The sequence below is a fragment of the Stomoxys calcitrans genome, chromosome 3 (assembly GCF_963082655.1).
Source record: "Stomoxys calcitrans chromosome 3, idStoCalc2.1, whole genome shotgun sequence".
NCBI classification, from domain to species: Eukaryota; Metazoa; Arthropoda; class Insecta; order Diptera; family Muscidae; genus Stomoxys; species Stomoxys calcitrans.
In genome coordinates this window covers 137,398,218-137,421,722 of record NC_081554.1, presented here as the reverse complement: position 1 = coordinate 137,421,722, position 23,505 = coordinate 137,398,218, and the positions used below count along the sequence as shown (strand labels likewise).

At 38.3% G+C, this 23,505-nt stretch overlaps 1 protein-coding gene across 2 annotated transcripts in view; it reads left to right on the top strand.

Moving 5' to 3' along the window:
• The window catches only part of LOC106090264 (neural cell adhesion molecule 1), a 782,082-nt gene that overhangs the window by 729,395 nt on the left and 29,182 nt on the right, over positions 1–23,505 (top strand). For both annotated transcript variants that reach the window (XR_009397497.1, XM_059364284.1), the window contains exons 15-16: positions 9,934–10,115; positions 21,555–21,742. Coding sequence is in view for 1 of the 2 variants with exons in the window: in XM_059364284.1 (XP_059220267.1) it covers positions 9,934–10,115; positions 21,555–21,742 (370 nt within the window). In the remaining variant the exon portion in view is untranslated. The remainder of the gene's footprint in view (positions 1–9,933; positions 10,116–21,554; positions 21,743–23,505) is intronic.

The following is a 23,505-nucleotide window of genomic DNA, read 5'->3' as shown; positions in this document are numbered from 1 at the left end:
TCATTGTGGAAATTCTGGCAAACATAATTTTCATTATTAAATGATTTTGAATAAATAAAATTGAGTCTTGATCAGAAAACTACAAATAGAAAGTAAGAAAGAGCAAAATTCGTGCTAATGCATTCTACTACAAACTTACAATTGCACACAATTAATACACTAATAAATATTGTATTATTAAACGGCTAAGGGTTTTATAAAGGCTTTTTTCGTTCGTTCCCGCGCCACTCACACCCTCCCCTGCCGACGGAAGAGGCCACTTCCAATTACGTAGGTATGCGTACACACCATAGTCCGAACTATGAAGGGTGAGTAGAGGGTTCGGGTAATACTGGTTATTGAAATTACACAGCCAGTTAAACGCTACAGTTAGATAAACATCTAAAGCAGCATAGATTTTACACAACAATGAAAGGACAATAAGATGGCAACTTCTACAACAAACTACAAACGAATGATAGAATTCTTTATTACACGCGTAGGATCGGCAAAGGATATACTACTGTACGATTTGTTGTATACATCACACAAAGAGCGAAACGGATTGTTTAATTCGTAATTAGATCTCACTAAACGTAGTCTTAGAGGTATGTAATGCCGAGTATTTCGGAGAGGAATATTAAAATCTAATTCGCCAGTCAAGAAATGGGAATTGATCGGATCACGCAATAATTTCACAATAAATACGACTAAGCATCAAGCGCCTCCTTTCGAGTGCTGGTAAGTCAATACGTTTCAAGCGGTCCCGTAGGGCGAAAGAATTTCATCCAATTCCATAGTAAGCCCTTAAGGGCAAAAATAAGAACTTGTGCCTGGACTGTTTCAATCCTATCTGAGTAGCACTTGTAGAATGGCTTCCAAACCAAGCTTGTAAACAAACGCTTGGTTTTATAAAACCCAACGACGACTTTGCTTTATTGATGCACGAATCAGTGTGCAAATTAAAACGTAATCTACCATCCAAATTAACACTAAGATCAGTACAGAAATCTACATTATCCAATTTATAAGAACCTATAAAATAGTCACCTAGAATAGGTATAACCCTGAAAAGTGATCATTTCTTGTACTTATTAAGATTAAGCGCCATGCCGTTAATTCTGCACCATTCCGCCGGAGAGTACAAATCGCTCTGCAAGCACAGTGACCGGAAATTCAAATTATAAACCAGCTACAGATCATATGCGATCTTTAAAATTCTTGAAGACTGAATAACTAATGGAAGATTATTCAAATCCAATGCTATGGGATCTGACATGTTGCACCCAAAATTCTTAAAGCTGCTCCTACCATTCATTTTTTCACATGTTACATACATCTTCAATACAATAATAACAACGAGCACGTTCCCTAATATGTGAAAACACGCTAAGATTATTCCTATTGTGAAACCTAATAAAGAATATAGGCCAATAGCAATATTACCTTTCTTATCTGAAGTATTTGAGAAAATTATCCACAAGCAGATAACCTATCATATTCATGCCCAACACTTATTATTTGACCATCAGTCAGGATTCAGAGCTAATCACGGCTTTATCACAACAGTTGTGGATGTAGCAGAAAATATCAGGAATAAAATCGACTCCGGAGACATTGTATTTTCAGTTCTGTTCGATCACTCGAAGACCATTGATTGCGTAAATCATGCTATACTCTGTTCAAAACTGAGGACTGTTTCACTTTTCTGAGATTTCCGTTCGACTGATCCATTCATACCTGAATCTCAGAAACCAATATGTTTACTGCAATCAAATTGTCTCCACTGCATTGTTGCTCAAAAGAGGTGTTCCTCAGTGCTCGATTTTTGGACCCATTTTTTCTCTATGTACATACATGATCTCCAGATTGATATAACACACTCTAATTTCCATGTTTATGCTGATGACGTCCATCTATACATATATACAATCTAGTATTATTTGCTCAACGAGGACTTGCTTAATGTTCATGTTTGGGCGAACAACAATGGTTTTATCCTAAACCCTTCAAAGACAAAATGTCTCATAATAAGCAAATCAAAACTCAACCAGTCCCAAATTGATCATGTCATCGTATTGAATAACCAAGTAATCACTGTTGTCAAAGATGTAAAAAATCTTGGAGCAATTTTCAATGATCGCCTTACATGTCAAGACCACATAAAAATCGCTAAGGAAAATATTTGGAATGCTCAGAATACTGTATGGAAGCCAATCTTTTACACCTCTACATATCAGAGCGCTATAAGCGAAAACATACATAGTTCCGCAATTACTGTATGGATGCGAAATATTTGCATAATGCGACAAAAAATACATAATCGCTTAAATGTGGTTTACAAAGCCATCCCAAGAAACGTTTAATGTTCAGGATGGTATCCCAGTATTAAAAATCAAAGTTCTAACATTTCTTCACAAACTCATATATACTAAGCAGCCGAGGTATCTGTTTGATTACTCCACCAGAGGAATAAAGTTGATCATACCACGGCACCGCGCCAAGATTCCTGAATGGCATTTTTTCATACACTCAATAAAACTTTGAAACCAATTACCAACCAGCACCCAAATCCAAGGCAATGCCATAACGTTCAAAAGCACACATTATAGAATGTTTGGACAGATAGAGTGTAAACCCAATTTTTCATGCTTGTTAACTTATATGATCTAAACTTTTCCTTTTAATTGTTCTTCGTCACATACTTTTACTCTTAAAGTATTAATTGTATATTTACTTCCAACTACATAAATAGATTAATGCTCTTGAAACTAATTTGTAAACAACTTTAATATTTCTTATTTTACATAATACCCAGAATACTTAGTTTCTCATATCAAAGATGTAAAATAACGAATTCGCACAGTCAATTATAGCCCCCGATATTGTTGTGTGGGTTACCAATAAAATAAATAAAGAAATCATTCATGTAAATAATGAAGAGCAATGGACCTAAATGGCTGCCCTGTGAAACACCAGAATTAGCAGCTATATCCTTGGAAATAATATTATTAAAGTAAAATTTCTGTGTACAGTCTTGGAAATAAGAAGCTTTCCCATTCAAAAGAACAGATGAGGAACCCTTGATACCAAGATTAAACAGTAATAAATTATGCACCACAGTATTAAAGCTTTACTAAAATCAGTGTAAATTACATTTGTTTCAAATCTGTTTACAAAACCATCATATGCATGACACGTCAGTTCTAATATGTTGGTCTAAGTCGACCTCCCCTTAACAAAGCCCTGTTGGTAGAGTGACTAAATGGCGAGACAAAATGCAAAATGCAAACAGCTTTGAAATTGCACTTAATCTCGCAATACCCTTATAATTTTCAATAGTACATCTGCTAACATTATTATGTAAAGGAATTATATAACTTTACATCCAGGAATGAGGAATGGCCGTAAGTGGCCTATTTAACTCATAGGCACAAGATTTAAGAATACTCGCCGGTACACCATCCGGCCCTGGTATCTTGGAACTCTTTAATGACTTTGAACCATTCAGCGCTTCATCAAACAAATTCGGATGGTATTCATTCTCAGGTTCCGCAAATGGCAAACATCTACATTAAGAAATGTCCACGATCAAGGTAAACAACTGGTCCAAAATCCTATCCCTTGCAATAGAGTGTTATTCGTCTGAAACAAAAAGAGAAAGAAAGAAAAACGCTGTTGGCTATATGCCTGTTTCATCAAAGGTTTCCTCATGTATGAATACATTCTGGGAGAACATTTTTGACTAGTGCGGTCAAAACTGTTCTCCCAGAATGTATCCATACAAAATTAATTCGAAAGCCATAAGACAATCCGATGTGCCAAATTTTGTTATAAGCGTTTAATAAATCGGACAAACATATATATGGGAGCTATAATAATTACCAAATTTCCCATTAACATTCCATTAAGGAACACGGGATACTTCTCTCATATCAATGAGGACAACCCAATTAATGTTTGAGCTCAACGATAAGGCGTATCCCTTTTTTATGCCGAGTCCGGATGGCGTGCCGCATATCGACAACACTTGGTACAGAAGTTTTAATATGTCAGGATACCTTAGAAATATAGCCAGAATTAGTAAGGGGATAACCACCGCTGTAAATTTCTCTGATGTTCGCGCAGGGATTTTAACCCAGATGCTTGGCGTCATAGGCGGACATGCTAACCTCTGCGCCACGGTGGCCTCCAGCCATCCAAGTCTAAACCGATTTTTTTCCTATTCCATTAGGATTCTCTCTACGCCTAAAAAAGTATGTTGCAAGTTTTAAGACAATTGGATGAACATTGCGACCTATACTTTGTATACAAATTGGCATGAACTCAATCGAATCAGAAAGTGATTCTGGGTCGATCGGTATACTTATCAATAGGTTTATTTCTCTTTCTTCTGGGTGTTACAAACAAATGCACTAAGTAATAACACCCAGTGCCACAGTGGTGGTGGAGGGTATATATCTATTCCCTTTTAAATAATTATGGGCAAAACAACAAAAACAAAACAAAGTCATAAGTTCGATTAAAATATTTGGATCATTTCAATAGAACATTCTACAATTTTATCAATTTGTGATAAAAACATATTGATGAACGACCCCCCAAAAAATTAAAAAAGGCGTTAAATTCGGCCGGGCCGAACTTTGAATACCCACCACCTCGGGTATATATGTAAAGTCATAACCCGGTGAGAAATGCATAATTTATTCCCCCATAGCAGCTATATCGAAATATGATCTGATTTGGACCAAATTCGGTCCAATTTTGTAGACCAAAATATTGGTTATTTTTGGTAGCTATAACCAAATAAAGACCGATCTAAAGCATGTACGACCCGAAAGCCTAACATAAGTCACTGTGGCAAATTTCAGCGAAATCGAATTATAAATGCGCCTTTTAGGGGCGAATAGTTTAAATCGAAAGATCGGTCTATATGGCAGCTATATTCAAATCTAATCTGATCTCTGCCAAATTGAAGATAGATGTTAAAGGACCTAACACGACTCACTTCCCAAATATCGGCGTAATCGGACAATAAATGCGTCATTTATAGGCCCAAGACCTTTAATCGAGAGATTGGTCTATATGGCAGCTATATTCAAATGTGGACCGATCTAGGCCAAATTGGAGAAGGATGTCGTAGGCCCTAACACCACTCACTGTCCCAAGTTTCGGCGACATCGGACAATAATTGCGCCTTTTATGGGACCAAAACCTTAAATCGAGAGATCGGTCTATATGGGGGCTATATCAAGTTATAGTCCGATATAGCCCATCTTCGAACTTAACCTGCTTATGGAAAAAAAAAATTCTGTGCAAAGTAGCGTGATTTCGACATACAGACGGACGGACATGGCTGGATCGTTTTTGATGTTTACGACCATCAAGAACATATATACTTTATAGGGTCGTAAATGAATATTTCGATGTGTTCTAAACGGAATAACAAAATTAATATACACCCATCCTTCGGTGGTGTGTATAATAAACGAAACCCAAAAATAACAAAATGGGCCAAACTATGTCCTTGAGTGTTACAGAAGGACCAAATTATGGCCTACAACGAATCTGGACTATAAATTCACTATATATCTAAAAAGGCAAGCTGGGTCGAAAAGCTCCATAGAAAAGCAAGCTCGTTCCGTTCAAAAGGACCGATCGCTGCGGGAACAAGATGGCCATTCGTTATTTAAAGGCGCCAATAACTCGCCTTGTCATATCGAGCATCATAGGCACTCAGTATATATGCAAGAGCCGGTCCCGCTGGCTTCTCACTGAGACACTCCACTCGATACCGCTGATTGTTCGCGACTGTAGTTGCAGCTACTATGCATGGAGACTCCACTATCCGCAACCAGTGGACACGCCCGGTAGCTCACAGCTAACCTTATCGTGACAACAATGAACACTACACAGTTTCAAAGTTCCAGAGTGTGTGGTGCTCATAGTTATCCCGTACCGAGGTACCTCGAAGTACTTATAGAATGTTGGGCCCCTCCTCACCTGCAAAAAAGCAAATGACAATGGATGATTCCATTTGTTATACCCTCCACCATAGGATGGGGGGTATACTAATTTCGTCATTCTGTTTGTAACTACTCGAAATATTCGTCTGAGACCCCATAAAGTATATATATTCTTGATCGTCGTGAAATTTTATGTCGATCTAGCCATGTCCGTCCGTCCGTCCGTCAGTCTGTCGAAAGCGCGCTAACTTCCGAAGGAGTAAAGCTAGCCGCTTGAAATTTTGCACAAATACTTCTTATTAGTGTAGGTCGGTTGGTATTGTAAATGAGCCATAACGGTACATGATATAGCTGTCATACAAACCAATCTTGGGTCTTGACTTCTTGAGCCTCTAGCGTGCGCAATTCTTATCCGATCAGAATGAAATTTTGCACGACGTGTTTTGTTATGATATCCAACAACTGTGCCAAGTATTATTCGAATCGGTCCATAACCTGATATAGCTGCCATATAAACCGATCTGGGGTCTTGACTTCTTGAGCCTCTAGAGTGCGCAGTTATTATCCGATTTGCCTGAAATTTTGTACAACGGATTCTCTCATGACCATCAACATACTTGTTTATTATGGTCTGAATAGGTCTATAGCCCGATACAGCTCCCATATAAATCGATCTCTCTATTTTACTTCTTGAGCCCCCAAAGGGCGCAATTCTTATTCGAATTGGCTGACATTTTACACAGGTCTCCAACATATAATTTATTTGCGGTCCAAACCGGATCATATCTTGATATCGTTCTAATAGCAGAGCAAATCTTTTCTTATATCCTTTTTTAGCTAAGAAGAGATGCCGGGAAAAGAACTCGACAAATGCGATCCATGGTGGAGGGTATATAAGATTCGGCCCGGCCGAACTTAGCACGCTTTTACTTGTTTGATATTGTTCTACTAATGTGTACAAAACTAGCATGGCAGTTGCAAGAAAAATTCGCCAATGCCTATTATGTTACCCTAATACGCAAAAAACAATTTCGTTTGAGCTGCGTACCTGCAAGCGAAATTTTCGGTAACGATATCGGTAGCGAAGATTTCGTTTAGGATATGTCAAGTTTTGCCAGCGGTGATACTGTGCCATAACAGAAAACGTCTGACTTCCAATCCTAGCGAGAACATCAGTAACTTTTTTTTACTGTTATTCCCCCTCACTCATGCATACTGGCAGCATTTGTGAATATCTTAACGTGATCAAACTGCTCCGGTAGGCAGAGCCCTGATTATAAATGGATTTAATTAAAATTTTTTATCAAATGTAAAATTTTGAAAAAATTATATAGGCGTTGTACCAACAACAACAAATTTAAAACACTGATATGTTGTCGAAACTAAACTAGAAGCGGATCTATATCAAGGTTTTCGACGTTTACTACCTTTTATACAAGTGTATGACGTTTTTAACGTTTGCAATTTTTGACAGTTGAAAACCTAAAAAACCGACATACATGCTTGGCACGATCATTGAATTTCGAAAAATAATACTCCGCGTAAAATTTCAGCGCAATTAGATAATAAGCTTCTAGGGAGATTTCCTCAGACGGGCGGATGGACAGAAGAACGGACGGACATGGCTGTATCGATTTAAATGTGAAGACGATCAAGAATATATAAACTTTATGGATGTTTATATATTCTGATGATGAATATTTCGAGGTTTTACTAACGGAATGACTAGATTAGTATACCTCGCAGCATATGGTGGCGGGCATACGAATAAAAACTAGCTCAATTCTAATTCACACGATATTATACCAAAGTAAAAAAATTGGACTCGAAAGAGCAAAGGAGTTGTTGCACGAAAGTAGTGAATTTCCCAACATGGTGTTTTTCACCGAGATAAATTTCCCGATTTAGTAATTCGTGAACTGCTAAAATAGTGGAGTTTACTTAGACGAGCGAATAAAAAAACTTGAACCTCGAACAGCTACCTTGAAGTAATTTTCAATCTTAAGTGGTCGCTCTCCAATCGTTTAGTCGAGCCTAACGTCAAAGTAAATTCATTTATTATTGGGAAACTACTTTGGAAGCTGTTAAAGCAAATATTTTGGTCGTAAACCATGGACGTGGTATAAAGCATATGCAAACGAAGAATGACAGAAAATAAATCATGTTTTGTATTTTATTTTTTTTACACAGTGGCTGTTCACAATTCACCAAATGCCAATCCGATGGACTTTTCTATTTTTATACCCACCACCATAGGATTGGGGTATACTAACCTAGTCATTCCGTTTGTAACAACTCGAAATATTGACCTGCGAGCCCATAAAGTATATATATTCTGGATCGTCTCGATATTTTGATTCGATCTGGTCATGTTCGTCCGTCTGTCGAAATCACGATAGAGATCGTACGCGTAAAGCTAGCCGCTTAAAATCGTGCACAGATACTTAATATTGACGTAGGTCGTTGGGGATTGCGAATGGGTTGCAATTTTAGATTTAGATATAGCTTCCATACAAACCGATCTCCCGATATGACTTCTTCAACCCCTAAAAGCCGCAATTTTTGTCCGATTTGTCTGAAATTTTGCATGTAGCGTTCTGTTATGACTTCCAAGAACTGTGCCAGGTACGGTTTAAATCTGTCTATGATCTGACGTATCTATCATATAAACCAATCCGCCGATTTGAATTCTTGAGCCCTTACAAGCCACAATTTTTGTCCGATATGGCTGAAATTGAACATATAGTGTTCAAGGTTCACTTTCAACAACTGTGCCAAGTACGGTTCGAATCGGTCCTTATATAGAACCCATCGCCCAATTTAAAGTCTCCAGTCCTTACAAGCCGCACATTTTGTCCGATTTGGATGAAATTTGTATGCGGTATTCTGTGACGACTTACAATAACTGTGCCAAATACGGTCCAAATCAGTCTATAACCTGATATAGCTCCCATGTAAACCCGTCTCTCGATCATCCTTGTTCGGTTCCTAGAAGCTTTAATTTTTGATGGTTTGACAGAAGTTTGGTATGTAGAATAAAATTAGGCCCCATCAACTAAATTTATTTTGTATATATTTTTAGCAGAACCCATGGTGGGGAGTTCCCAAGATTCGGCCCGGCCGAACTTAGCACGCTTTTACATGTTTCTATTAGGGTAATTTAAGAGGGCAAAGAAATGGGCCAGATTACAATCGTGCAGCTTGCAACTCATATTTGGGCCGACTCAGACTAAAAGTAAATTTTCACACATTTTTGTCATTTGAAGCAATGCAAAATTGAATTGGTAACACTGATGTGATATACGAATTGTTGATGCAAATAAATAGAGTAAATCATCCTTAACCAGGCAGCCGGATATTGCTCATTGCTCATTATTCATTTGATATACATTATAGACTGAAAATATTTATACAACATTTTTTGCCACAACTTCTTTTTACATAGTCATAAATGGAAAGTCTGAATTATGGCCGTGAATGCCTAATCGTCTAAATAAACGTATCGAAAATAAATAAAAGCGAATATCTTTAAATGAAAAATCTCAACAAAATTGGTATATGAAATAAAACGAATTGAAAATAAATGCTGTGGTCAAACCAGAACAGAGAAATCAAATCATAAAAATAATGATATTATTAAATCAATGAAATAGATAAGGAAGGAAACAACAGTTTTATAACCTACTGCCGCACCCAAGAAGATAAGAAATGTTGATGTGAATAGGGACCACAAAATATTATGAATGTTAGAAGCGATGCTTATCTGTTAGGAAAAAGTCCCTGTTTTCGTTTTCAAAAAAAAGGGGTTGAGTTGATAAAGTCGAATGTAAGAGGAATGGGTGCCTGAATTCATTATCATTGATTTCCAAATATTAAAATACATTTTCCCTTTCACCCACGCATTGACATACACCCACAAATAACCTGATTGTTATCATAAAATTTATTCTGAGTTTTTGTGATTTTTCTTATTGTCCTTTCATTACAGATTCAATATCACCAACCCCGAGGAACCACAGTTTTCTTTGGAAAATTTGGATACTTTAACATCTATAATGACCCAGGAGAACAATTCATTGAAATTACGAATCTACGCCTTCAATCAAAAGGGACGAAGTGCTTCATATCTAATACAGGATCTGGTCATTGGAGCGACAGGCTTCAAAAACGGTATGTATCAGATAATCAGAGCTTTCAATCATTTGTAAAGCTTTTGAGTTTGTTTGCCTAGCCATTTCATTCAGCACGACGGTTTGTCGTCCTCGTTAAGATGTTTTCTTCCTCTTTGCGCTCATCAATAATGTCACTTGCCGTTTGTGATTTTTACGAAGGAATCAGTTAAATATATTTTCTTTGCCAAAGCCTCTGAAGACAATGATTGATTACCTGACGACATGTTCGAATCGACAGGTGTTTTTGACTAATGTTCTGTGGGGTGATAGGCGGTACGAGTATCGCTGCCACACCCGTCCTTATTGATTCCATGATGTGTATCCCAACGTCAAGTGTTTCCGTTTTTGTTTTCCTTCAGCATTTCAGAGTACATTAAGGTGTGGAGCATGTTCATATACAAACACTGGATATTTAAGCATTTCGTGTTTGTTTGTTGGTTTAAGTTGGCAAAAAGCAAAAATAAATTTCCGCGTGCGGTCTCTCTTTGGTTTCTTTATGGTTGTGAAACCAAATTCTTGTCATTCTTGTCATTCATGGCCCCAAAATCATTTTACCATTAGAAAGGAAATTTCAAGTGTGATTCCCTGATGGTAGAAAGTAAACCATTCTGAAAAGTAAGCCATTAGGTATATGTAAGATTGATTTGAATAAAGGTTTTTTGTTTGCGGTTGGTTATATTCACATTTGCTGAAAATACCTTTTTGCTAGGATAATATCTTATGCCGTATTTAAATTCGCCTTTCTGAGGGAGAGAAGGAAAGAAAGAGAGAAAGAAATATTATTTGCTTAAAATATTTTTAGATGTTTAAAGTCCTAATTTGAATACAGTCAAAACGGAATAACTGAACACACAATTCGTATGGGGTTTTTCGCTTAAAAGGAATTTTCAATTTAGTGTAAGTAAAATTTAAATCACAATACTAACTGTGTATGTCACAGCTTTGGTTCAAAAAAATTAATGCCCAATAGCTTCAACGGCAGCAGCTAATGAAGCATCTATGGAGGAATCGTCCACACACATCGGCACAAATTCTGCCGAACTGACATCTATAAGGCAGAGCTAAGATAATAAAGGGTGATTTTTTTGAGGTTAGGATTTTCATGCATTAGTATTTGACAGATCACGTGGGATTTCAGACATGGTGTCAAAGAGAAAGATGCTCAGTATGCTTTGACATTTCATCATGAATAGACTTACTAACGAGCAACGCTTGCAAATCATTGAATTTTATTACCAAAATCAGTGTTCGGTTCGAAATGTGTTCATTCACCGTAACGTTGCGTCCAACAGCATCTTTGAAAAAATACGGTCCAATGATTCCACCAGCGTACAAACCACACCAAACAGTGCATTTTTCGGGATGCATGGGCAGTTCTTAAACGGCTTCTGGTTGCTCTTCACTCTAAATGCGGCAATTTTGCTTATTTACGTAGCCATTCAACCAGAAATGAGCCTCATCGCTGAACAAAATTTGTCAAAATTTGAACACATTTCGAACCGAACACTGATTTTGGTAATAAAATTCAATGATTTGCAAGCGTTGCTCGTTAATAAGTCTATTCATGATGAAATGTCAAAGCATACTGAGCATCTTTCTCTTTGACACCATGTCTGAAATCCCACGTGATCTGTCAAATACTAATGCATGAAAATCCTAACCTCAAAAAAATCACCCTTTATAAGAGCTTGCTGAGAAAGGCTCAGAAAAAATCCGTGGAGGATACCTCTGAGGCCTCTAGGCTCAGAAGTCTCTTGAGAGTTTGATAGAAATATATCTCAGGGCAAAGATTCCTGGAAATCGCCTGTCGCGGCAGCAACATGCATATAGTGAGGGCAAGTCCACTGAGGGTTCTCTCGCTGTCAAGGAATATACAATGGTAGCATTTCTTGATACTGAAGGTGCTTTCAATAAAGTAAAATCGACATCAATCACAAAGGCGCTGGAGTTTCTATGCGTCAACACCACCATGAGAAAAAACTAAAAGGTGCATTATGGCAGTCTTGGGATCTGTGGATCTAAAAAGATGGGTCAGCAGAGCAACGCCTCGAGGAAGTATACTGTCTCCTCTACGTCGGAACATAACCATCAACAATATCTTATTGTCTCGGGAAGAATAAGGTGTAAAAGTGGTCGCGTGTGCTGATGACGTACCAATTGCGGATAGGGGACTCACTCTTAAAGATATACTTTAGGAAGCTATACGTGCATCAGCAAAGTGGTCTAGGCATAAATCCGCAAGTAATTCGCAAAAATCCTGGGTGTTTTGTTGGGTAGGAAATTTATTTTAAATTAAAAATTTTGGAAAAGGTAAGAAAGGCAACTCTTACCCTATACAAAGTTGGGGTTTTAAATCGCTTGTCACGCACTGGGTATATACGGCAGTTGTCAGACCTGTAATGCTATATAGTGTTGTGGTCTGGTGAACGGCGCTTCAAAAGTCTTACTACAGTTCACTACTCAAAAGGATGGCTTGTTAGTGCACCATATCCACACGGAGAACGACACAATCCGAAGCACTGAGTTTAATGCTACACCTATACCTAGGCAAAGAACGTAAAACGATGACATCAAGCAGTGCAGTGACAGGAAAGTCAATGCAGTCTAAAGAACAGTGACCAGATGATGTTATCATCAGATGATGATGATATCATCACCTACTCCCAAGATGCCCATTTACTGGAGGACCAATGATTGAGGTTATCCAGATAAACCTTCACCGGAGCGAGACTGCTACACAAGCTCTGATGGAGAAAATCAGCAAGGGCAAGATTCATATTGCCTTAATTCAGGAGCCATGGACGACCTGGAACAAAGTTTCTGTATTGAACCATATCAACTACCAATTATTCTATGCTAACACTGGTACTCGGCCGAGGACCTGCTTTATTTTTCACAAAAATTTTAATTATATATTTTCCCCAAAGTTGTCGACGTCGGCTGCAATAGGGGTGAGACAGGGAGATGGTGGAACATACCTGGCATCACTTTATCTTTTTCCTTTCGATCTTTCGACTCTCCGACACTGCCACCCACGTCGGAGCTGCAACGGCTGGTGAGGAAAGCCAAACAGACAGGAAACGAGATACTAATAGAGTGAGATGCGAACTCTAACCACATTTCGTTGAATACTAACGACCTTATAACAACTTAATATTAGTAACACCGCTACATTTGTTAATAGGATTAGGGAGAAGGTATTAGATGTGACGATATGTTCAGAAATTCTAGTCAATGAGGTTCAGAATTGGAGGGTCTGCATGGAACACTCTTTCTCTGACCATTGCTACATTAGGTTTAGAATAGCACGGCTAGCGCCGAATCCGATAAGCTTCCGGAATAAGTTGAAAACCAACTGACCAAAATTCGGAATTCTACTCAGAAAAAGACTTTGACAAGATAATTTAGATTGTCTAGGCATAGAAGACAATGACGAAAATGTCAACAGGATTACGACTGCAGTGGTGGGGTCCTTCGAAGAAAGTAAAAAAGTTTCTCTCTAAAACCCATATCCACATTGAAACTTTAGTAGACGACATGGTAGAGGACATGTTGGGGCTTTTGATGAAAACCCATTTTCCAGGATATGAAGGGACACACGGAGACACCGGAATCTTGGAATAATGTCGTTGATCGAAGGTTTATGATTACGGAATTTATGGAGATGGAATCCTTGAGGAGCTTCAAACCATTTAAGTCACCCGGACCTGATGGAATATTTCTGGCGTTAGTATAGAAAGAGGCAGACTATCTGACACATCGTCTGGCCAAAATTTTCACAGCGTGCCCAAGACTTGCATATACTCCGAAAACATGGAGAGTGATAAGGGTATTGTTTATACCCATGGCCGGCAAGGCAAGTTATGCGACACCAAAGGCCTACAGACCCATAAGCCTTACGTCGTTTCTACTCAAAACTATGGAACGTGTTGTGGACACCATGATAAAGAGTAGGATATCTAGCGAACTGCTCAAATACAAACAGCATGCCTATGTCAAGGGAAGGTCGATGGAGACTGCCCTGCACGATGTTGTGCATAAAATAGAAGAATCCAAAATGTACACACTGGCGGTATGCATCGACATCGAGGGGGCTTTTTAACAATGTGCGAACACACTGATCCAATCTTTAGACCAGTACCGGGTGGACCCGGTCCTTAGAGACTGGATAAACCATATGGTAAGGAACAGGTGGATAAATGCCCTCCCCCCCCAAGTTTGCATTTTATCACCACTCCTATGGATAACCACCATAAATGACCTATTACGGATGCTGACTGAGGAGGGATTTGAACCCGTCTGCTACGCAGACGATGTTATAACACTTCTAAGGGGTAAGGATCCAAACGAGCTATACAGAAGGGCCTAAAGGGTCTTGCGTATGGCATATGACTGGGCTAGACCCAGAGATCTCAATGTTAACCCAGAGAATACTGAAATATGCCTGTTCACTAGGAAGACGAAGGAGGGCCAATTTAATTCACCACGTTTCCTCAATAAGGCGATTTCGATACCTGTCAAGGTCCAATACTTATGTGTGATCTTGGACAGTATACTGAATTGGAAGTGTCATATTCAGGAGCGTACTGAAGAGGCTCACAGATGTTGGGCACTATGTAGACGGGCACTATGTACAATAAATTGAGGATGGGTGCAGCTTATACCATCGCGGTATAATCGAAGGTACGATAGGAAACCTGGAAGGAAAGGAAGAGGTTTCCGATGGGATACCTGAGATGAACCTTGAAGTCGAGTGCGATGCACTGCTGCCATTGGCACAGTTTTGGATTGACGGAACCCTAGTATTGCCATTTGGAAGATAATGGAAGAATATGCTGAAATACTGAAGGTAACGACTTTTGCGATGTTGTGGGGATGTCGAGTAAGAAAAGACTATAGAGCATCTGCTGTGTGTCCCGCACTGGCAGTCAGAAGGAGTTCCACTTTAGGGATTCATTTCTTTGAGAACAGGTAAGTTGTTGAACTCTTTAAAGCGATCTGAATGGAGTTTTCGGTCCGAATCGGCCTATAACGTGATATAGCTCCCATTCTTAATCGATCTCCCGATTTAACTCCATGAGCCCTTACAACCTGCAATTTTGCATGTGGTGTTCAGCTACGACTTCGAACAAATGTGCCAAGTACGTCTAAGTGTAAATCGGTCTACAACCTTATATAGCTCCCATATAAAGCGATCTCCCGATTTGACTTCTTAAGCCCACAGAAACCGCAATTTTTTCCGATTAGGCTTAAATTTAGCATGTAGTGTTCTGTTATGACTTCCAACAACTGTGCCAAATACGGTCCAAATCAGTCTATAACCTGTTATAGCTTCTATGTTAAGCGGCCTCTCGATCCTTCTTGTTCGGTTCCTAGAAGCTTTAATTTTTGCTGGTTTGACAGAAGTTTGGTATTTAGAATAAAATTATCCCCTTCAACTAAAATGGTTTTTAATAAATTTTCGCAGAATCCATGGTGGTGGGTTCCCAAGATTCAGACCGGCCGAACTTATCATGCTATTACTTAAAATATTGGTGATATAAAACAAGTACGCTCTTACTTGTTTTATAAGTAAGTTAAGTTTGGCCGGGCCGAATCTTATATACCCTCCACCATGGATAGCATTTGTCGAGTTCTTCGCGCGGTATCTCTTTTAGGCAAACAAAGAATAATGGATAAGAGTTGTTATGCTTTTGGGGCTATATTGAGTTATCGAGATTGAGATCGATTCAGATCATATTGAACACGTATTGTGGAGATCATGGGAGAAGCCTTTCTACAAAATTTCAGCCAAATCGGATAAGAATATTACCCTCTAGAGGCTTAAGAAGTCAAGATTCCAGATCGGTTTATATGGCGGTTATATCAGGTTATGTACCGATTTATACCATACTTAGTACAGCTTTTGATAGTCATAACAAAACACTTCACGCAAATTTTCCAAATGGGGTAAAAATTGCGCCTTCTATAGGGTTAAGAAGCCAAGTTCCTAAATCGGAATATATGGCAGCTATATCAGGTTATGTACCGATTAGAACCATACTCAGCAAGTCATAACAGAACACTATATGCAAAATTTCAGCCAATTCGGATAAGAGTTGCCCCCTCTAGAGGTTCAAGAAGTCAAGATCCTAGATCGGTTTATATGGCAGCCAGGGAAGTACCCAGGATTTTATTTTGGGGGGCCCACCTCACATTTTTTCAAAATCGTAAATTACCAAAACTCTTGTTACTGTGAAATTGGTACAAATACCAAATTTTTTTTTTTTCGAGAATTGTGTTAGCTTTTGGGTGCAGGAACCAACACATCAGCGGTGACATTTGGGCATAAAGTCAGAGCTCAATTTTATACTGATTGTCACCACAGTGCAAATATCTTTAGGAAGTTGTATTAATGGCTTTGAACGCTAGACAACTACAACGGCTCTTGCTGCTGCTCCGGGTGCCCAGATTCGCATTAACCACGAAAACTGCCAAAAAATATTGCCTTAAAAAAATTCTAGCTCGAATTAGGAAAGACGTATCGTAATGCAATTTGGATTGGCATAAAGTAGACGACTGAAACCAGTTACAATTTTTCCTGACATGTTTTGGGGAAAATTGTAAAGAGTCAGCAATTTTTTATATCCCAAATGTCAAACGAAAAAATGTCTCAAAATTCTTAGCTTTAGCCTTATCCGTAAAGAAAGAACAATTTTAAAGTTTTATTGCCTAAATGTACGAATTAAAAAAAACTAAAAAACTCTATTCGGCCGAAAGATACTGCCAAGGTGTAACTGTATCGCAATTTTGAAATCTTTAGCTCAATCCGTAAATAAAATACCATTTTGTACGTTTAAGTACCTAAATGTACAAATTTCAAATCAATCTTCTAGTCATCCGTTACAAAATGCCAAGATGTACTTGTATCCCTAATTGAATAGATGAGCTCAGTCTGTAAATAAAGTACCATTTTGTGCATTTTAAAACACAAATGAACAAACACCAATTAAAAATCTTCTAGTCGCTCGGTACATAGTGCTTAGATGTAACTGTATTTCAAATTTCAGAGCTGTAGCTCAATCCTTAAAGAAGGTTTCATCCATTTCCTTTACTATTTTTCATATTTTTTCTATCTACACCCTTTATTTCGCAACAATAATCATTTAAGCCAAATTTCGAAGTTCTAGCTCTACCCGTTCGCCCAATGCAAAGTTCACATATTTCGTACCTTTTTGGTACTTTTTTGTTTCTAAATGTCAAAAAAAAAAAAAACACTTTTGTCATCCCAATTTAGGTTGCCATAGTGTACCTAGATTCCAAAATTCAAAGCTCTAGCTCAACTAACAAACAATGTACCAAAAAGTCCCATTGCGGTACTAAACGTACCATTTTTCCACTTCCTGTACTATATTGGCAAATTTTTGTCACCAAATATTATTCTTTGAGACGCTCTTTAATTTGAGCCCAAATTCGTAATTCTAGCGCTGGGTAAAAAGTCACCATTTCGTACTTTTTATTACCTAAACCTACGAATATCACAAAACCCCGTCTTACCGCATGCCTACGACCCAAGACCCACATTCGTGCCAAATTTCCTTGGTCAGCTTTAGCCGCTCGTGCCCGAGGGCCCCCACCTGGCTACGTCCCTGATGACAGCTATATCAGGTTATTAACCGATTTGAACCATACTTAGCACAGTTGTTGGCAACCATAACAAAATAATTCATGAAAAATTACAGCCAACTCAGATATGAATTGCTCCCTCTTGTGGCTCAAGAAGTCAAAATCCAAGATCGGTTTATATGGCAGCTATATCAAAACAAGGACCCATATGGCCCATTTACAATCCCAACCGACCTGCACTAATAAGAAGTATTTGTGCAAAATTCAAGCGCCTAGCTTTACTCCTTCGAAAGTTAGTGTGCTTTCGACAAACGACTAGCCCCATCCGTTCGCGCTGGGTAAAAAGTCACCATTTCCGCATTTTCGTTTTACCGCATGCCTACGACCCAAGACCCTCATTCGTGCCAAATTTCCTGGATCAGCTTTAGCCGCTCGTGCCCGAGGGCCCCCACCTGGCTATTGAGAATTGCTCCCTCTTGTTAGCTCCCGTGTGTTAGCGTGCTTTCGACAGACGTACGGACGGACAAACTTTCGGGCATGGCTAGATCGACTTACAGTGTCATGACGATCAAGAATATGTATACTTTATGGGATCTTAGGCGAATATTTCGGGCTGTGACAAACGGAATGACGAAATTAGTGTACCCCCATCCTATGATGGAGTATATAATTAACGATAGTATCGATATTTATTTTAAAATATCGAATATTGCGAATATCGATATTTTGCCAGCTCTAGCATGTGGGTTGGGTTTTTGGGGCGGGACGGGCCCCTGAGGCCATAAGTCTTATTTTACTGTATGTATCGTATTCTGCTCCAAAATACACTTCGTTTGTGTAACATTTTGTCTCCATCTTCCCACTTTTAAATTTGGGCAGTAATTTAAGGACCAAGGAAGGGTCCGCTCCTCTTCCGATCTCAATAAATGATATGGCCTATTGCTCTTTCCAGACCATCCTACACAATCTGTGAACATTTCGAGAATATCGATTCAACAATTTTCGAGTCTCTACGGAACAAACAAACACACTTTGACTTTATTATAATTGATACGAGAGCTTCATTTATACACATCTTAACCGACTTCGATCAAATTTCATAGTGAAAGTCATAGAAGAAAACATTATGCAAGATTTTGAGAAATTGGTTAATAAATGCGCTTGCATAGCCTTTGCGAGTGAAAATCGGGAGAAACGCATACAGTAAAGACCAATACTGAGCAAATGTTTCAAAATGAGTATTAGTTTCCCGAAAAAAATAAAAAAATTAGCAAACCCGTTTTTTGTGGTATATTTTGTCATTTAAGACGTTTCGAAAAAAAATTAAAAGAGTACATCATAAAAAGTGAATAAAGCCAGACAGACGGATATAGCTAAATCGAATCAGAAAGTGATTCTGAGTCGATGTGTGAGTCTTCGGTCAGATGAAGCTCATGGTGCGCCGGGGGCAAAGAAGGAGAGGCAGAAGGTTTTTAAATCTTCTTTTAATTTTGAATTTGTTTTCTTTTATTTTCTAAGTCAAGATGTTTTTACAACAGTGAAAATATAATTTTCTAAATATTTTATGACCATTTAGCGAAGAAAAGTGTTTTTTATAACTTTGACATAGAATCCCATTTGCTGTTTGCAGTAGAAGGCTTGAAGCCATAAATTTATTCGTTTAATATATATCACATGTAACAAGACATTAAAATAATTTCCAGAAATCTCACTTCTCAGAATTTTGAGAAAAATTTTTGTTTGATTTTTTTGAGCTGTAAAAAATTTCGGTCTTTCGACATACCAAACAATTTTTTTTTTAACTAGTTTCGTTCGTCCACTTTACGCTAACCAGAACTACATAAAATTAGCTTTTTCCTAACTTGGGCTGGAATTTTTGTAAAACAGCTCTATTATCGGGTAGTTTTCTATCTATTCGGGGTTAAAGGGTTAATTTACAAAAAATAGGAAATGTGTCTTGTGCCTCCAAAATCAGAAATTTCAGAAGAAACTTTTAATCTTAAATGCTCTCATTGGGAATGGTTGGTGTTTAAAATGCGTATCATGGACCGGCAGTAAACTGCACTTATCAGACCTATAATGCTGTATAGCATTCTGATCTGATGGAATCAAAATCTTCCTGCTGATCCAGAGGATGGCCTCTTTGGATCGCAATGAGGGCGACAAGTTCTTATGCTTCCAGAAACACTACCTACCATCGAGCTATTAGACGTAGTGTAATTAATAGAGTAAAACAATCATACACGTCTGACGATGTACTACACTACGACGTAGAGAGTACATCGAAAAGAGTGCAGAATAAAATGATGATAATACACCAGGGTTATTTTAACCCAAATTGTTGAGACAAAAGAAACCTGCACGAATGAAATGGCAGCGATGGATCAGTTGATGAATTAAAAAAAATATGCCAACAAAAGTTAAATGTTTGTAATACTAACGACAATGTTCTTCTGTTTGCCTTTTTCTTTCTTTTTCTTTTTTTTTATCTCTCATTCTCATTTTGCTGTCTGTTGGCTTTATGGCTGCCGCTTTGGAAATGAATGGATTTCGATATATTTGTGCTCTGCTCTGTGTGGTGTATCTGTGAATGTGGATCTGAACTTTGTGGTTATAATTTACATGTTTGCCACGTTTGCTTGGATTTCAACAACGACTTGACACACTACCTGACTGCTTACCATACGCCGACAATCGTATAAACGTTACGTGTGCTCTACTGCACCTGTTTTTGCGTGCTCTTTCTTTGGGGTTTTTCTGTGCTTCCTTTGTCGTGGTCCAACTGACTCCTTGGATTGCTGACTGCCTCTTTGCGGTTTCATGTGTCAACACAATGCTGCTGAACCTGAATCGAACACCTATGGTAATGGTGGTGATGGCGGTGCTTGACTGTTGTTGATATTGCCAATGCCTTTCACACTGTTGCTTCTATGGCTGCTGGTACTGCTGCTGCTGTCCCTGCTGCCCTGTTTCGGTTCGATATGTTGGCCTGGCACCCTTGTTGTACAATTTGAAATGGATTAAATTTCGCACGTACAAACAAAACGGTGACACGCAAAACGCTGACAACAACCCATGATTTATGATTGTTTTTATTGATTGTGATGCAAAACAACAACAACAACACAAACAACATCACCAATATAAACAACAACACTGCCGTCAACAACAACAAAACCGACGACAAATGTAAACAACTTACAAATGAACAAATATCAACAAATACATATGCATGCCCGTAAATCTGTCTACGTGTGTTTGTGCAAATATGTGGGTGAATGTTAACAATACAAACATCGACGACATCAACAAAATATTAATAAAAAATGAAACAACAACGATGATGACGACGATGACGACGACATAAAAACCCTTTATATGAAACCGCATCATGTCAAACATGAAAAAAAACTCGCACCCACAAAAACTTACCTTTCCCACCATATGTGTTTGTGGGGGAATGAAATGACGGAAATAAAAAACAACTGACATAATAATGGTTTTTGCAATGACAATTCTCCGGCTTACACACACGCACACATACAACGCTACATTAATAATACCGCTCACACTGAATGTATACACACCCACTACTTAAAAATATCACTCTTGCTGTCAAACTGTCTTTCTCTCGTTCGTCCTAACATTCACTCACCCCAATTGGGAATCTATTCGGTCTGAACCAACACACACGCTCCTTGATACTGCATGTTTTATCCTTGCCTATGGGGTCTTGGTGGATCTATTGCTGACTATTGCCATATTTTGTTGTTGACTTTCCATACCACCGTCGCTGTTGCTGCTGTAATAATAACAATAATAATAAAAACAGATGATGATGTATCCTTAACGCTGTCACCCGTTATCGTAGGGAGTGTCCTTACAATTGTTATTATTAGTTTGGCAATCGCTTTGAAAATATTCATGATGACATTTTTACACAATTTACGTCGCAATCGCCAGCATGGCACAAAGGCAACGGCCACAGCTGTTGTTGCCCAAACCGGAGATGTTTACAAGGTAAGTGTTCCAATTTTTTGCATGTATAGTGCCAAACCTAAGTGTTCCCTTTAAATGTATTGAATATTTAACAAGTAAAGACGGGCTAAATTCAGGCCAAGCCGACCTTTTGATAACGTTCACCACATTGGGTATGCAAAACACAATTTTAGGTATTTTGGTCCGATTTCAGGTATAAGGGAACTAGTTAAGGGATTGCCATCTTTTATTTCGTGACTGAAATGATATACTTAATAAGTCAAGAATTATAGAAAATAGTAATTACGATTTCTTTGAGCTTCTCCAGGTAAATCATTATTTAAAAAGTACCCATTTTCACGAGTTTTCAACCTTTTTGAACGATGTTTGCACCTTAACGTTGTTCAAAAAAGTTTGGGTGCTCTAGCTGCCGCAATTGTTTTTAGAGGAAATAAAATTAAAAAAAAACGGGGTTCAAGAAGTGTTTGGAGGACATGTCTTACAGTCGAAAAATCCTTGGAATAATTCTATAACATTTGAATGAGCAAGAATATCTACACGAAACATTGTGAATGCTGAGATGATTTCCAATAATTATGCAAAACTTCAGTTAATGTATCGTTGACATTTTTAGAAATGTGACACTATTTCTTTACCAATTGCAAATCTGATTATGCCATTGTAAAGGTTTCATAATTCTCCGAACAATAAAACAAATTTAATAAAGATTGTCCTTTCCTATTAAAAGTTTTACGATTTACAAGTTAAAATTTTAGAAAAAAACTAAATTACGATGAAAATTTTAAAGAAAATTTAAAACAAAACAATTTTGTTAAGTTTTGGTTAATCATTTAAAATCTTAAAAAATCTAAAATTAAAAAATAATTACTCCACTTATTTACTATTTTTCAACAAATTTTGAATTTGAAACGCCATAACTAAGTACTTGAAAGGCGTAGCACCCTTTTCAAATAATTTTTGTAGGATAAACACTTATCTGTCATATGCTGTTTAAATCATTTAATTATCTTATACCGTTCAAAAAATATAATTTTTCAAACAAAAAAACTCCAACCGCGCCACTGTGCGTCGTCGGAATTTATTTTGCTCAAATTTTAACATTTGCTCAAATTCTAACCATCCTCAATCCATTCTCCCATCGTTCTCTAAACATGTTGTCTTGGCAAAGGAGGAGCGATGAAGACCACGCCCACTAGGGCACTAGAGACTATTCTAGATATCCGACACATTAGGATTAAGTGAGAGGATTAAGATTAAGTGTGAGGCAGCCACTGCGGCTTAAGGCGATGGGAGAATGGATTGAGGATGGGAGCAGCTCATAACATCGCGGTATAATCGAGGCGACGATAGGAAACCTGGAAGGAAGGGAAGCGGTTTCCGATCGGATACATTAGATGAACCTTGATGTCGAGTGCGAGGCACTACTGCCATAGGCACAGTCATCGATTGCCGGAACCCTAGTATTGCCATCTGGAAGATCATGTTACACGGATGGATCAAAGCTAGAGGACAGAGTGGGCCTGGGGGTGTACATTGGGAACCCAGGGACTGAGATTTGATTTTGACTGTCTGACCATAATACGGTCCTGCAGGCGGAGATCCGGGCGATCACGGAATGCATGAAGTGCTGTGGTGCTAACGCGAGGACGTCGAGTATGAACATCTTTACCGACAGTAAAATTGCCATACGGGAAATAACAACCAGGACGGTAAGGCCACGGACAGTCTTACAGTGTAAGATCTCCTTCTTAACGCCTTCTCTGAGGATGGAAAAATCTGCATCG